This window comes from Petromyzon marinus, chromosome 11 (genome assembly GCF_048934315.1).
Source record: "Petromyzon marinus isolate PM22_M1 ecotype Great Lakes invasive population chromosome 11, UKy_Petmar_22M1.pri1.0, whole genome shotgun sequence".
Classification (NCBI taxonomy): domain Eukaryota; kingdom Metazoa; phylum Chordata; class Hyperoartia; order Petromyzontiformes; family Petromyzontidae; genus Petromyzon; species Petromyzon marinus.
In genome coordinates, this window is record NC_133677.1 from 9,450,387 (window position 1) to 9,468,216 (window position 17,830).

At 42.7% G+C, this 17,830-nt stretch overlaps 1 protein-coding gene across 3 annotated transcripts in view; it reads right to left on the reverse strand.

Annotated features, from left to right (window-relative positions):
* Positions 1-17,830, reverse strand: part of LOC116941236 (uncharacterized) — a 54,054-nt gene that overhangs the window by 11,928 nt on the left and 24,296 nt on the right. For 2 of the 3 annotated variants that reach the window (XM_032952067.2, XM_032952065.2), the window contains exons 6-16: positions 17,728-17,784; positions 17,558-17,619; positions 15,724-15,758; positions 13,806-13,859; positions 11,458-11,680; positions 6,916-6,989; positions 5,315-5,357; positions 2,843-3,574; positions 2,359-2,393; positions 2,017-2,054; positions 380-523 (exon numbers count right to left, since the gene is read on the reverse strand). In XM_032952067.2, coding sequence (XP_032807958.2) covers positions 380-523; positions 2,017-2,054; positions 2,359-2,393; positions 2,843-3,574; positions 5,315-5,357; positions 6,916-6,989; positions 11,458-11,680; positions 13,806-13,859; positions 15,724-15,758; positions 17,558-17,619; positions 17,728-17,784 — 1,497 coding nt within the window. The remainder of the gene's footprint in view (positions 1-379; positions 524-2,016; positions 2,055-2,358; positions 2,394-2,842; positions 3,575-5,314; positions 5,358-6,915; positions 6,990-11,457; positions 11,681-13,805; positions 13,860-15,723; positions 15,759-17,557; positions 17,620-17,727; positions 17,785-17,830) is intronic. The other variant, XM_032952066.2, reaches the window with a different exon arrangement.

Below are 17,830 nucleotides of genomic sequence, written 5' to 3' on the forward strand. Positions count from 1 at the left end.
TATTTAGATATTTTCAGCCAATTAAGTTGTGTTTAATCATGTGGGAGGAAACCAGAGCACCAAGCGAAAACCCACACATGTGAAGGGGCAATATGCTATCCCATACTGAAGAGACAGACGATAGTAGTCCATACTTTGCTGTACCGTCTTCTGCTGGCAAGCCAGGGTATGGAAACCTCGACACACACAGGAAGGGAGTTTCACAACATTTGTGCGATCCACCAAACCCTCACCTCCGCAGTGCTGGGTTACAGGCGTGCGAGCCACCACCGGCCGGCTACCTAGGTGTCATTCGAACACGGACACCGAATCTCAGTGGCCTTTTACTGAGATGAATGTCGGATGCTAGGCACATTGTGTGGGCAAAGGTGGAACCAACCTGGGCATTGCGCTAATCTCGGACGGGATCTCCTTGTTCATGATGAGAGAACGGCCGGCAGTATTTGGTTTTGACACCCTGTCCACAGGTGGGGGCCCTAGGGGGGCAGGCCTGGATGGTGGGGGTGGGGTTGGGTGTGGATACCTTGCCACCAAGACAGGGGACGAGGAGCAGACCATGAGTGAGCTTCATAGTACGGTACTCATAGAGACAATGATCGCGTATTGATGTTGCGACTCGTTACAAGTATATGAGACAAGTCGCGAAGCGTCAAAGGAATTAAGAAGCACACTTGACTAAAGCACTGTGCATAGGAGGTGGCACACATGAACTTGGTTCACAAAAGGGTTTCCAAGACAACAAATAACGTTGTATAGACTCGGGTGTATACTAAACGAACACAAAAAAACAACTCATGCATAGTGACACCATTGTATGCTGTGATGGAAATTCCACATTCCCATCGTAGGCACCAGTCTAACCACAGGACAATCACTGTTTATGTCCCACAAAATTGTACCTATTTTATTGACAATGGAGGAATTATCGGCTGAGTAGGCCTATTTGAATCACATTACTTAAATGTCATGTTTACCCATAATTTACTAATAATTGTTTGAATAATTTGTCATGTTTTGGTGTTGTGTTATATGTTTGTATACAAATAACAAGTGTGACCAATATTATAATTAGTCCCTCGTTCAAAAAAATGTTTTTCCAGCCACGGTCGGAATTCACTTTTCTCGAATTCGTACTCTTACAACCTGAAGTGTGTACAATTGTTTGGACTGCACACGTGATGGGTTTAGTGTAGAAATTGAATAGATTTATCTTAATGCAACTAAGCTGGAATGTCAAGATCAAGGTCACGAGGTCATCATAATTAATGCTGCTCATATCCTCATTACTCTCTTCTCTTGGACTTCGTAGCCGTTGCAAAGTTGACATTCCCTCTGGACTTCCAGTATCTCACCTGGGCTTTAGGTCGCAGGGTGCCACTCCAATACCTGTCCGGATGACCCGCCCATCTCCACTGTGCACACGCGTCCCACTCATCGCAAACCTGTTCCTCCTGGTTAAACCTATAATGCTTTCCTGGTGCATTCTATTCAGAACTCTCTTGCATCCATTAGGTGCACCTCCATCCAAAGGTCAGCAGCTTCTTAAAACTTTTATTTTTATTTGACCAGGTAAGGCCCACTGAGCTATGTATCTCTTTTTCAGAAGCGACTTGGCCACAAATGAAAGCTCAACGAAGTGGCCTATCACGTGGAAATTGAGAGCAGCCAAATACTCTAAACGCATCTTTCTACATGTGGAGGTAAAAACCAGAGGACCCGGAGAAAACCCACAACACCACGGGGAGAACACGCAAACTCCGAATATCCAGGCAGTCAGGGTCGGGATCGGAACCCACGAGCTCCTGTATACCAGGTGAGATAGTTAACGTGTCTGCCTCGCTACCCAATGTGTTTTTGGCTTGTACAGCGTGTCATTCAACACAGTGATTGAACAACACGCGGTACAACCCGAAAGACACAACTGCGAACACCACAGCAGCCGTATTCTTTTCTACTTGCTTTCCTGAGCTACGCACGCCCAAATAAGATGGCAGCTAACCTTCCCCTCCCACTTACCTGTTCATGTGATCGTTGATCTTTTGTGGAGTCTCCTTCTGCGGTAAAAATAAAAAGTTATGTATTTATAAGCATAAGGCACATTTTATGGCTTTTAAAATATTAACATCTAGCCAATGCAATGTACCTCTCCAACATGGTCCATTTTATGCATAATTATAAACATTGTGATTCACATATTGTGTTTTTATATTTTGAAACAGGCAAATGTCTTTAAAAGATAGGCCCTCTGATTGTGTGCATCACGACTAACATTTTCATGTAATAATACATATTCTCATACCGTTAAAAGGAAATTTCTACAGAAAGGTGGACAAGGTACTTTTTAAATGTGTTACCTACCTCTTCTTCATTGGGGATCTCATAATCACCAGTGTCTGTAAGAAAAACACGGATTATTTTAATCCTGCTGTGTGAAACCTTTTACTCCTCTCATTTGGTCATTGGCTCCACTTGCAAAGCAACAACAACCATCACAACAACAACCGCCATTCGCCACTAAGTGGCGGTGACGTTACCGCGACGCTTGTGCCAAGCCAAAGCAAACATCAGCTCACCCTCAATAGAAAAAGTAGGGTTGCCACCTGCCCTGGTTTTCCCAATGCTGACCTTTTTTGAGGTAGTTGTACTCCGAAATATGTAAATCCATTATCAGTTGCATAATACTGCGATTACACTACTCAAGACAATGCACTCAAATGCAGTTATATTCCCTCCCTCTATGCATTGCGAGATATTCTTCTTCCCATAACACGTGTGCACTTCTTGTACATCGATCGGAGGTGGCAACTCCACGAAGAACCCAGATGTAACAATGGTCACGCACCCGACTCTGAGTCCACGCAGGCGCCCTCTTGGTGAGGCGTCTGCTGGAGCCGCGGCGGGAACACGTGCGAGACCTTACGCTGCTGGCTCCTGTGGCCAGCCTGGACGGGTGGTGGCGCATGCATGGTGGCATGCCCCGTGGTCAGGTAACCCTTCGGTTTGAGCGGTTTCTCGGGGACAGGGATGGGTAACGGAAAGCCGCCGTGGCCATTGTTAACCTTGCGTCCGAAGGGAGGGGGAGGACCACTCCCGCCTGGGATGGCCTGCGACGGCGGAGCGTCTGCGTTGAAAGTTGGCTTTGGGGAGCACTTGGGAGCGCCCCCCAGGTGGCTAGCTGTCATGTGTGGTGCAGAGATCATGTTGGGAGTTGGTTTGGGTCGAGGGACGACTGCTGGAATGTTCGCGTTGAGGTGCAGAAGATGAGGTCTGGCGGAAGAGAGTTTTGGATGAGTCGGGGAGCTCACTTTGAAGCTACTGGGCAAAGTGTGATTGGGATTCGTTGCGCTGCTGCTGTGTTGGATAGATTTTTCCAAGGAACGGGTCTTGAGGAAAGCCTGCGAGTTGTCTGAACCAGGTTTGGGTGTGGAAGGGAGGAACGGCTTGTGGAGGGTAGGCGGCCGATCAGGTACAGGCTTGGGTGGCAGCGGATATGGATATTGGTTTGTGGGCTTTTCGTGTGACTTGGGTCGGGTTTCTGGCCTCATTGACAGTGAAGGCTCGCCTTTGAGAAAACCTGGAGAAGAGTCTTTATGTTAGTGGTTGAACACATGGTCACTTGAAAGAACTGGAACATATAACATTCAACGAAAATAATTCATGTTTGAAAGCAAGGCACACCATTAAAACATAATAGAATTTGTTATATCACAGTAAGTGCCCTAATGTTATACATTTTTTGCATAATATTCATTAGGATAAAGTGAAGGTGTTCCCTACCGTCTCGTCCAAGACGTTTAGCCAGCGTGGAAGAGGAGGCTAGAACACCCTCTAGAGGGGCCCTCTGAGCTCCCTCGAGTGGAGGCCCTTCCACCACCAGTGGCATGAGCGAGAAATTGCAGGGCTGCGCCTTCACATTTTATTGATTGCTTACGCTTTGTAACCATAACATTTCATAGATCTGCTAGAATGTGTAAATGTTGTGGGGAATATCCCACATGCTGATGTATACAAATTAATTTCCTCCAAAATCTCAATCCTACCAAACCAATTGTGAAAGATGCACTGCTGCTTTATTTTACATGCTCACGATGCCTAAACCCATGTTAAATGTGCCCAATGCATAGCTCATTTTATATACCCGGAAAAAGCACCACTATTTATGAAGACTTTTTCAGGAGGATCCTGCATTAGGTTGGGCTAATTTCACTAATGCGCGTTTGGCCTGTGGAAGGAAACGGAGTACCCAGAGATAACCCACATATATACTAAAACATCCACACAGATGGTTTGAAGAATCTGTAACTGTATTGCCATCTCCTTGCAGCAGCAGAAGCTTACATAAGCTTACTATCCACTCACGAATCCTGCCTTCATCTTATCTGATTATGGGCTGGTCCAAAGTTTCTCCAGATAAACATTGCCACAGATTTATTCCTTGTTATCCTGAAAAAAATAACTCTCAGCAAAAACTCCACTTTTAAGTGTACACTTCTTCACCTCCAACATCAAAAACTGGCACAACCTTGGAGTCACGATTGAGCCAGAAATCTCATTCCCCTCCCACATCTCTCGATCCTGTAGCACACCCTAACTCCACCTTGCAACATCTCCCACATACACCATATAATTTCACCATCTGCCGCCGAGACCCTCATCCATGTATTGTATCCATTCTCGCCTTTACTGCAACTCCATCCTCTACGTCCTCCCCACATCCCTCACCTCCAAACTAAGCAAAACCCACATCACTCCAGTCCTCGGATCCTCCCACTTGCATCTAAATCCGGTCTCAAGTAAACTACGAGATCACCCTCGCCATCTTTGAGATCATCTGTTAACTTTTCCCCTGCCAACCTCGTCCCCTCTCATCTTACTTTACTCCCACTTCGTGCGCTGTCTGCACCGCACCAGCAACCAAGGCCTTCCGCAAAACCGTTAACCAACTTGCACTCGTTGGGAGGTCACTCTGGAATGCCCTGCCCATGGTGATCGTCCGTGCTGTTGACTCCCTGCCCCCTGTTCAAGTCAGGGGTCAAGACCTTCCTCTTCTACTCTGCCCATGACTGACTGTTCCCCATGTATGAAGTGATTCCAGTTGCATCTTACTTCACCAGTATAAATGCCTTCCTTCATCTCCGTGATATGCATTGGCCCGCCTGTTATTCCCAGATACTCTCCTGTCCAAGTTCTAACCGGACTCAATACTGCTTAGCTTCTGAGATCCAATGAGACTTGGTACTATTCATGGTTAGTTGGTTGCATGTACTGTATATGTGCATATTTTTTGCAAATTGAGAGTAAAAGTCAAACTTACAACCTTCGTTTGGCACATTCTCAACAGCAACTATGTAGTCCTCCTGCAACACATGTCAAAATTAATTGTCAATGCAAAGTTAATCTGACAGCATATATAATTTTAATGTGCGACTCCATTTATTACATGTGTGAGTCAAGTTTCAGATGACTTAACTTCTTCAGGGCAGGAATAGGCACAGCGATTATAATACGGGGCTTTTCTGTGAAAGTGTGAATTTTGTATAAAAATGTTAACCTCACTGTTGGACATTGTTTTGATATTTTATAATTCTGGTGCTATTCTACGTTGTTTTCCAAATAAGTTAATGTGGATCGCTATGTAGTTAAATAATGTTATAATGTTTAATCGACAAGTATTTGTTTACCAACGCATAAAACGCTAAAGATGGAAAATATACTCTGAACAGAAGTCTCAGATAACGAGTAGGAAAAGAACAAGGAAAGATATATAGTAAAACCTTGGGTTGCGAGCATAATTCGTTCCGGAAACGTGTTGGTAATCCAAAGCACTCGTATATCAGTTGTGATCACGTGACGCTCGGCAGACAAAGCGTATATGTACACCACTCGTATTGCAAGACCTCGCTCGTTTATCAAATTAATATTAATTAAACAAATTTTGCTCGTCTTGCAAAACACTCGCAGACCAAGTTACTGTAACTCTAAAAATTAAAGTGGCAAGCAGAAATGTACATTACAGCGGAGCTTTGAAAAATGCATCGTTTTGCAAATGGTTGCGTAGGTCATGTACGCAGCTAACCCCGCGACGAACTTTTGGGGCACGTTACAATCCGGTATTGGCAAATGGAACATTGCCCTTTTGTATAATAATGGAATAGCCTAAATATTAATATTAATTGCTTGTCCAAGCTAGAAGGCCATAGTCTAATTAATTGATCTATTGCAAGATATGTGGAGTGATTAGACAAACTACTGCATCAGACTTTTTGCAACACCACAATTAATTTAATACATAGGATTATGCAGCCAATAGTATGATTCATGATTCATTTTCAGGCCAAAGCGAAACATCTATTATTAATCAAAATGGTTTAAACAATTCAGGTTAAAATTAAATTAAATATGTACCCGTCTTACATGAATCTTGGATTGGTTGATAAATATTCTACCATACATTGGAAGAGTTTCACGAATATTAAGACATAGATGCAAGTTCTGTTAGAGGGCACCTATGAAGGGCCGCCTTTGTCTCCCCAGTGGCAATGTTTGTACATCGCAACAGTTCCCTACTCACCACTCCCACATATAAACACATACACCCTAGTTTTGTACAACACTGTATATATAAAAAAAATACACAATGTAAATGCGTTCTGCTTTCTTAATATAAAAAAAACATTTACAGGGGAAGAGCGTTCGGAAACCGTGCAGTTGCTCTTTATAGTTGAATGAGCAAAAACAGCAGCTGCCACTGTGGTTGAAGGCTTAGCCTGATGATAGATTATGCACATGTTTGCTATGTCCATCATAATTGGAGATTAGAGACATACTATACATCACTATTATGAAGTTAAATGAGCTGTGTACAGACCGGTGCTGTGGTTGTGCAAGTTGTGTTTGTCTCATTTGCATCCTTACTTGATCTTCCCCGTCATTGCTACGACGTTCCAAAGAGGCGCTTTTGCTGCTATTAATCGATATGGAGTCTTTATCTGGGGAAACAGACGCCACACACACACACGCAGTTATGCATTTTTTTTCAGCTCTGATGCGCCTTGCTTCAGTTACTATACAAATAGCGTTTGTAATAATTTCTGTTTATACAGTAGACCTTTAATGAGACGGGGTCCACCTTGGGGATTTTCTCAAGTATGTTATATTTGTATTGGTGTTTATCCTTGCGTAATGTATCGTATGAGCTTGCTTGTGGTGCATTTAAGCGCTATATACAATACTAGCTTTACTACCCGGCTTCGCCCGGGACTTGGATTCACCACGCCCGGCCGCCTTTGTCTCCCCAGTGGCGATGTTCACACACCACAGCAGTTACTCGTTTGAGGCTGAGTCGACCTAGGGGATGCCCAGGACCGGTTGAAATAATCGTCACCGGTGGTAGCCGTGAGCGGGAATCGAACTCGGGTCGCCGGGTTCGTAGCGCGGCGCACTAACCACTACACTACAATGCGTTACGCTTCCATACAGACATACACACACAGACACACACAGACAGACACACACAAACACATACACAGCGCGCTCACCACTACACTACAATGCGTTACGCTTCCACACACACACAGATTACACACACAGCGTGCTAACCACTACACTACAATGCGTTACGCTTCCACACACACACAGATTACACACACAGCGTGCTAACCACTACACTACAATGCGTTACGCTTCCACATGCGCGGGTCACGTGACAGATTTGACGTCACAGCTCACATTTTGAACAGACACACATATTCACAACTTTGCCTTTTATATATATGGAGACAATATAAATGCAAATCGCAATTAAATCTAAACCCTTGTCGAAATCTCCACCTTCGAGGTGCAAATAATGACGACCCAATTTGAGAACATTCTGGATGGCATCTTGTACAGCGCATTTGCCCATTCATTGTTGGTCGTGAATTCTGTTAAAAGTAATAAAGCCCATTATGAGTTCAACACGGGTGCACAACACATTCCTGGCTCCGGACGAAGAAAATGCATGGGGCTAGGCCATACAGCTTTACATTAAATATTGTCACCGATATATTGTCCACTTCCTTTGCTGCTATTTGAAAAAGTTGAGTGTTTACTGTCTGTGTTTACGTGCAATAACACGATCGTGCTTGGCATGCCAGATGGCATTGATGAAATTGATGAAAGTGCAATAGTGTTATTGCACTTTCATCAATTCCTTGCAAATTGCTTCTTGACATCCACTTAGATTAAAGTATAATTCTAAGCGTGTGTTACCTTGCAATCGTTTGGATTGCATTGCTGCCTCTGTTGTGCAGCAGAGGGCAGTGGCTATCAGCTGAGAGTCTGCATTGTACAGCATTCTACTGAGAGCCGTTTTTGTGTAAACATCTGTACCGCACAAGCAATGCAGAAGAACTACATCATAATTAATATTGTTAACTTGATTTATACACACTGAGGTGCCTTTCCCCCTAGCGATGCAATGCAGCACAATTACATTGTTAAGTAAAATGTTAAACTCGTCACAAATTTCAAAGTGGTGCACACAGCTTTGGCACACATGACAGGATAAGTGACAGTGCCGTTTCAATTAAAATCGCATCTCGGGGAAACCTTACTGCAGTGGGAAACAATTTTAGAAGACATATAAAGTGTGTGCAGGACATGAATCTATTCATGAATGAACCCAAACATTCACATTCAGAAAAATATATTAATTAGGAATTTATCAAGACAATGTCATGTGTCCACGAGGCATGACACTACAGTACAGGCAGAAATATGCATTTAGTGAGTAGCCTTCCATTCCATCATGTATCCTCTTTGCTTACTGCTGTGGTCGTTACATGTGCTCCGATATGCACTAAATAGAAATGAAGGCTATTAAGCTGGAGTCTCGGACTGACAAATCCCCATTAACTTCCCTTGGCACTGCCGCTTGTAAAATGCCGAGAGTGAATTCATGAAAATCTGCTCGCGTCGTTTAACTTTGACTCAGGGCTCAGAAAGCCGCTTGAATACATGATGCATGTGCGATATATATTTATAATTTAGCACGTCCTGATTTATGACTCCTTGCACACAACTGCGTTTAATAAAGTGTTGTTGGTATTAGTTACCGGGTGATTTATGGATTTCTTGATGATTTCTTAATGACTGCATCAGTCTAATGGCTTTGTATTGTTCTTGCTTCGTTGGTATGAACATGTGTGTGGTGTGCTGTGTGTGCACTGTGTGTTTGGTGTCTTATGGAAGTTTAGCTTATGTGCATTACTGATATGTTAGTCTGCAATCGTGGTACGACATGCCTGTAATCCAGTGCTCTGCGGAAAGGATTGATGAACTGTGTTACATTTTTGCACGGTTGGCTACGTACGGTGTGAAAGAAGTTCTACATAAATACATTTGTGATACAGTACAATACTCCTAAAGCAGGGTTGAGGAACATGTGTCTTATTGATGGCTGAATAGGACTTTCAAATACTGTACCTTTAGGGTGTAATCACACCTTACTTTAATTAACACTAAACTTTTATCAGGCTCGCATTGACTTTGCATTGACGCAACTCTGAACTGCTTGAAAAACAACAGGTGACCGGTTATGCTATGATCACAGTAATAACAAAGATTTGTTGCCATGTCAAAAATATTGGCCCTTTTGTACCCATGGAGTGTAGCTCATATACTTTCAGTTATGTTCAACATCTATAAGTAAACTGAAGATGTTATTAAATTTTACCAGGTAAAGCCCACTGAGCTATATAACTCTTTTTCAGAAACGACTTGGCCAAAAAATGATAGCTCAACGAAGTGGCTTATCATGTGGAAATTTAAAGCAGTCAAATGGTCTAAATAACGTTTGCAGGCCATTTATATGTGGATGTCCTCACATGAGCATGGGATGTAAGTTCCTCATATATCTTTCTCTAAACCATTGGGCTGCAACGTGGCCATGAGATAGCAGCACTGCAAGTGAGTGTGAACCCATCTGTGCGTAGGTTTTATGCATGTGTAGTGTAATAGTGCCGGCTGGTGGACAACGGCGGCAACTATGGTGGACAGACAGTGCACACGCCGGTGAGCGTGAGCACGGTGTGTGTTGGCAGGGCGGAGGAACTAGGGCAAGGGTCATGGAGGACCCCATCTGGAGGCCCCTGGAACCTGCTAGCGGGTTCGAGAAGGGAGGCGCGGTCAGGGCGGAGCCAGGGCCACGCTGGGAGCATAAAAGGAGCCGAGAGTGGGAGCTCGAGGCTGCCGGTTCTGGGAGTGGACTCTTCTCGTCGTTGCTGTCGTCTCGTCGCCGTGGTCGCTGACGTCTTCACTAAGATATTGCGCTGCTAGATAGTTGTTGGACATCTCAGTCGGCGCCGTCAGTATTTGACGGTTAGTGTTGTGTACAGGCTCGGCTAAGAAACTGTGAAGAGTGTGAGGACGAGACGGTGGAAGTTGTTTAATAAAGAAGGTGCCTCCTACAAATCTTGCCTCCATCTCACTGATACTACACATGTAATAGTTTCATTCCAGGTGCAGAACACTCAAAAAACGGAACTGTAAAAACATCCAAATTCTTATGAATAAAATCAAGATTATGTGACTAATTTGTGGACAGATACATTCCATTAAATTGCTTTACAGTATTATTTCGGAGTGCATTATTCAAAAAAGCTTTCCACATCTATAGTTGTTTTCTTTGTTACGAAATACTGTGATTCAACTTTTTAATACAGTAGTAGGTCTCTCCTCTAATAATTCACTATGTAACACGAATTTTGTTCCTGGGTAGTAAGCGTTATTTTCTCATTGCTTATGCCTCAAAAGTACAAAAAATGGCTATTATTCCACACACACTTTGCTTTTGTGACCAGGACAGAAAAGCAATCTACTTTTGAGGTATAAGCAATTAGAAAATAACACTATCCAGGAACATTTCTTTGTTTTGTTACACAGTATATAATTGCATGTGTTGCCTCAGCGATATCTCATTTTGGTTAAATCAGAGACTGCTAATGCTGCACACATTATCCAGCTGGGTAGCAATGCTTGGCTTACATTTTGAAGATTGCGTGTTAAAATCCTGGTTTGGTATTGACTCGGCCCCATCATTAATTTATGATCGATAAAATGAGTACCATGTTGCAGAGAGCTAACAGTTTGTCAATGTAAACACAAGCAACCCCTCACCACAGCAATGTGGAAATTCCACAACTGGCTTACGGTCACAGCCCTGATGTATTTTTTTTTAGCAGAGAGACATTTAAACCTTTTTTCATTTCGATACTGCACACACCCGTTGCTGATTCAGCACCACCATGTTCCACTCTTTAGAAGAAAAAAAATCAAAACTTTCTCGAGCTTTTATTTTATACGGGACGTCCAAAGCTCTAGGTTGAGGCATGCAAACCTCTTTCGCCTTTGCGTTAATCTTGTGAGCGAAAGCTCAGCGTTGGTAATAATGGCGTGGTGCCACGAAGTTGCCGTTACCGATGTAGTCTTTGTTATCGTCGTCGTCGCCGCCGCCGCCGATGGATGTTGCCACGATGGGGGGATACTTCTGTTTCTCGCACGGGGTCTGCTCGTAGTCATCCTCCAGCTTCGACGGATCATCGTAATCGGGTCCTTCTACATCGGGCTCCTCGTAGCTGTCATCCTCGCTGCTTGGCTGCGAGGGCTCCGGACAAGGACACACCCGTGTCGCCTGAGCAGACTGTTGGGGACACGGTGCTGTTAGTGAGTGGCACCTTTGAAGACCGGCGCTGTGGCACGCGAGGGAGTGGGTGGCCAACACCACTCCTCAGTGGCGACGTTTACTATACACCACACGCAGGTACTCATTTGAGGTGGAGTCGACCTCGGAGAAGGCCCAGGACCGGTTTAAATAATCGTCACTGGCGTTTGGCCGTGAGCGGGAATCAAACCCAGCGCGCTAACCGCTACACCACCGCTCACACACACGCACTACGCCAGGAGATTCACGCCCCTGGGCAGTGGTGATGCTAACACAAAATTGGGCAGCTTCCCTTTGTTACGGTTAATCCGTTTCGTCGTCATTTTCGATCAAAACATGGCTCCTTGAAAAATGCTGAACCGTGAATTGCTTAAGGACAGTGATTACAAAACAATGGTGCCATTAGATTCTGATATTTATTTACCCATCATCAGCCATGATTAATCCACTACTGGATGAAAGGATCCTCAATCTGCCATCTCTCACAATCCTGCGGTTTAACTCTGTAATTCACCTAGCACCTGCATACGACCCGATGTCATCGCTCCATCTCCTTAGCAGACATCTTCTTGGACGTGTTCCATTCTTGGGTTGCCACTCCCCTTAGCTATGATTGACTGTCGGCCTCATGGTGCGACCTGTCCAAATCCACTTTCTGTACTTTTTTATACAGTTTGTATAATGTCACTTACATGCCTACGTTCTCTCACCAATTTCTTCCTCTTCGTGTCTCTCGTAAATTCCAAGCATGGATCTCTCCATTGCTCTTTTGTGCACTTTTTCGTTTTTACTCTGTATTTAATGTTAACGATCACGTTTCGGAACCACAAATCATAACAGGTGGTGAATAAAAACGTTCTTTTGTAAGCACATTGCTATGTTAATTTTCATTACGAAGTTCACCTTTCCAAAAGCACTGCGACCCGCGCTCCTCTTTATTTAACATTACAATATTGTTTTATGTTTTAACTCATAAACAAAACAATATCCTGAATTTGAAATGTCAGCTGTTCCTGTGGAATGGAATTTTTCGTAAAATTGTATTAATTTTGTCAGATGGCATTTTGAACTGCAATATTACTTATGGCATAGCTTAAAAATATACATCTTGACTTAAAGCTTTCGTGACTGCAGGAATTCATATTCTTTGGGTCTTTTGGTAAAGTCACGTAGAGAGGTTCAAGGAAAATAACAAAAAATAACCAAAAACTACGACGTTTCGATCGCTAAGCAAACGGTCATCATCAGCCTGATTACGACCACTTGCATTGCGATCCAAACGTCGTAGTTTTTTGTTATTTTCTTTGACCTTATCTACGTGACTTTACCGAAAGACCCAAAGAATACTTAAAAATATAATATATTTTTTTTTACCAAGTAAGGCCCACTGAGCTATATGGCTGTCTTTCAGAAGCGACCTGGCCACAAATGATAGCTCAACTTAGTGGCTTATGTGGATTTTTTTTTTATTGCAGCCAAATATGCATGTTTATAAATGCGGAGGACCTGCAGAAAATTCCACGTGACCACGGGGAGAGCATGCAATACTCCAAATATACAGGCGTCAGGGTCGGGGTCGAACCCACCTCCTGCAAACCAAGCTACCTTCGAAGGTACTTGCTAAAAGCACTTGCCCCAACAGTCTGTTAGGCTATACGGGGATCTTTGTATTTGTGTATGTGAGTGCCTGTCTGTGAGTGTCTTTGTGGAGAGTATGGCACAATGGTTATACTGTGCTGTGAAACCAGTGACCTAAGTTTAATTCCCGTTCATGGCTCATATGTGAAAATTGATGTCTGATCCCGGTCCAAAGTCAGTCCATGCAAGATACGTTATCAACTGTTAGTGTATTTAAATGTGTGTGGGCCTCCCGAAGGTCAACTCAGCTTTGATAGAGTACCTGTTGCAGTGGATAAACATCAGCACTAGGAAGACGATGGTTTGGTGTGAGCCACACCACCCTATCATGCACGATTTCGGGCCAAGTAGTTCCTCGTTAACAGCACTTTCCCCAACACTCTGTTAGAGCTTATACGTGTGTTCTTATTGTGTATGTGTGTGCGTCGAGTACACATTTGAACATTTAGTAAAAGGTTGTAGTCACCGGAGGTATATTTGGGTCTGCGTCAGGTTCTTCATAGTCATCATCTTCAGTGTCCTGCAATGCAGGATATAAATGATTGCTCTGAGATTTGAGCACCATAAAAACGACGCACAGTGCCTGGCCTGCTTAGCACCACGTTTCATTTACGAGATGGTAGCCCGCAGGTCAAACAGCAGAGGTAAGGATTTGCACATTTTTTAATGTGTTTTTTTTAATGTGCAATCTGTAAAATGCTGCCTGTGGCTCAATATCGCACATGTTTCATAACTGAAGGGCAAAATAATATCCTAACGCCTTGCACTGCATGACATTCTCGGTTGTTGTTTAAACAGTCCCAAGTGTCAAAATATACCGCGTATAGTCACGAGGGTGTTTGCACATAGATGGAGTATACTGTAGTCATGATGTCTAAGCATTGAGAATTATTTTATACCAGTACTGCCCGCGCAATTATATAACTTAGATGGAAATGCAAGCGATATGGATTTCGTATGGTTAGTAACCTGAAGAACTACAAAAGAACTACCTACCCATTTACATTGCATGAACCCCTTGCAATTTATTTTAATTATTAGTGTCTACATGTATACGTGTATGCTTTGAAAGTAATTTTTACAAAACTTCCGGATAGACAATATTGGAGGTAAATACTGCTTGATGACCATTGATCTTCCTTTGACACGTCCGTGATTGCAACCAAATGCATTTCACAACGGCATATTACATTTAGAAGTTGCTATTTGTTTCTGAATGGCATTCGTTGGCCTAATTGCAAACATAACTGCCAGCCAGCAATCATTGTGCCCAGGTTGTGCAATGCAGTGATAGGCACATTCGATTGACAATCATTTACAAATGTCGGCCGATCGGATGTTGAGAGGTGTTTTGTCGGAAATTTGGGTTCCAAATGTTGGAAATTCACAAATCTAACAATTTTGCGGGAATGTTCTTGGCAAGGGATATATTTTTGGTTATCTTCTCCTCCGAAGTACCGCTTGGGAGATAGAGAGTGTGACGGACGGACACTTGTGAATTATATATATGTACGATACATTGTGTTTTATACAAAGCCTCTGAGTGATAATATCCGAGACAATCCATCTTTTGGCAAGGTAAAGGTAAAAGTGCAGCCCTTGCAATTGCTGGCAAAAATTCCTGCACAAGTGTCAGCTCCACTTTGGCTAGATGTATATGAAGACGTGGGTGTACCCACACTTCACCCCACACCACACTCTACCTGCCGATGGACTAACTGTGGTGAACCCATTTATACTGCTGGGTGGACACAGGTGGTGGGATTTAAGAAACTATCCCATTGTTTTAATCTCTCCGCGTTGGGAGGTCAAATCGAACCGGTGACCTCTGGATTGCAAGTCCAGTGTGCTAAGCATTACATCCCGGTGGCATCGCATCTGTTTTAGTACAATACAATTTGGTTTCCTATAACAGTTACGCATAAAACACCAAGTGGTAACGACAATTACTATTCTCAGAGCGAATGTCATAGGCAAGCCATATGTAATATACTGCATATCTTAGCCGTGCATGGTGCAGAGATCACAATAGTATAGAAATTTAGTATATACGAGAGTACATTAGAGTATATACAGTCCTCAAAGCTGCTTTGCAGGTCAGCGAGCCATGAACTGAAGTACGTACTGCAAAGGTAACCATCTGACAGTATAGGGTACGATATATAGTATATATGTATAGAGTAAACATTATTGATAGATAAACAAACACATGTAATTGTTGTAGTAGATTAATTGACAATCATTTAGTCTTTATTCATTAGCATATATTCACGTTCATAAATAACACGGACGTTATTAACAAACATCAACGTGACAAAATTACGACATCATTAACAAACTGTGTGCATAAAAGTGTATGCAGAATTAAATTCAGAAGCACTTACAAATTCATTTTCAGACCAAACATCTCCTGTTTGGGCTGTCGATGTAAAAACAAAAAAAAACTTTTCATCATTTTTCGAAATACTCTACGTACATTTTGCCGGAAATTTTACAAATTTCCGAGGAACGTTTTGTTGCATGAAGATGTCACGCGCAAAATTGCTGCTGACTTCATGTTACTTTCAAGTCCCAATGCTGCTTTGACTCGCCAATGACATTTTATTATCCCAATGCTCAAGTTTAGACCAATTAAACGTAAATGTTACAATAATGAACGTCAAGGTCATGAGCTATACATTAATTAATGAAATGCGAACAGTTTTGTCTGCATCAGTGAAAATTAAATCTGCAGATATCTATCGAAGGAGAGACCAAGATTCATTGGGGCGGTTATAAGAGCTCCTTTTTGATTGAGGAGGTCACTACGCCACTCCACCCTTTACAAATCAGCACAAAATAGTGGTGGCAAAAAGGTTAAACATAACGAGAACTCCTATTTATATTTAAGCGGTCAAAATGAATTGGCCCTTTGTACCTAAATTTACGGACATTTTTGATGCACGCTAATGAATCCTACTTTTGTTACATTTTTAATGAGATTAACGTTTCACAAATGGTCCATTGGATCGTGTATGTTGTAACCTTTATATATATTCGAATTTTCATAATCTTCTGGTGACTAAAAATGAGGTGCAATGTTTTGAGCGGATAATTGCTGTCACCAATGTCAACGTTTTAATGTGACATTCTCAAAACTGATATAACTTTATTAAATACAGTGTATCCCCTCAAAACTAAACCGTGTTCACACAGTAAATGGTGCATATTATTTTTTAATCTTCCTAAAGAATCACCTAAAACATCTACGTGGCAGTGGTGACTGTTGTATACGTGTAATATACGTCGCTTTGAGTGTGTCACTCGACGGCACTGTGGACACCCCTGCAATTGAAATGTTCCATCTCAAGGGGATTTTGAGGTGAAATATTTACACAACAAAATATTTTGAAAATCTCCATGTGTTTTATAAGCACAGTACAGTCGACCCTTCTGCATGGCGACTTTACCCATCGCGGTTTCGATATATCGTGGAGTCGGCACATGAAATTAATTGGGAATTTTTTGGGAGTTTTTTGGGAGTTTTTGCGAAAGCCGCAGATGACACGTGAAGGCCAGCAGACCGACACGCTAAAAGGTTTAGTGACTCATAAATGCATAAAATATATGTACAGTACTGTATAATATGAATGTATTTTCTCTTTTAATACCATAAATATGCACAATTATTTTTTGTAAGTTAAATTTTGTAAAAAGTTAAAGCTTGCGAAAAGAACGCGAAAGCCAGCAGGCGCAAAGGCTCACAGCGCCCCCCCCAACCCCCGAACCCCCTGGCTGGAGGTGCTCACTTCACTCGCGGGGGGGGCCTGCGCCCCTAACCCCCGCAATGTGGAAGGGTCGTCTGTAGTATGATGCAGTTCCCCATCACGATTTTTGTGGTGTGATTTTTTTTCCACACTGTTTACTCGGAAAACTAAAACGCTGCGTAATGGATTGCTGTCCTAAAGGATCGCAGGTTACACAGCACTTGAAATTCAAATGCGAACAATCTCATGGCAGGTTGGAAAAATAAATGTGATTTGTGCTGGCACAGAAAGTCTGTGGTGGGGTGGTGGGAGGGGGCAGGTGGGAGGGAAAGTTTTGACCTATAGCAATTTATCAACGTCAAATATTACAATCACGTGGATGCACAGGAATTGTGCACATGAAGTCCTTTTGCAGCCCTCACTATGGGATATAAAGTCACACGATGTCTGGAATCACTGTAATGGTTCTTACCTGGAGGCTGTGCTGTGTAATCTTTGTCTGGAGGATTTGGCACCAATTTTGAACTGCTAAATCTGTAAGAGCAGATAGCAATGCTGAGGGAATCGAACTTTAAATCAGGATGCACATTAAGAACAGTATTGAATTAAAATTACCCGTGTGTGTGTGTGTTGATTCCTTACTTGTTCCAAGGCATTCTTGGTTGCTCACCAAGTGTTTTACTGAGAATTTGCACCTTCCTGTAGAAGGAAAAAAAAGTGGTATTTTACATTCAGTACAAAAAAG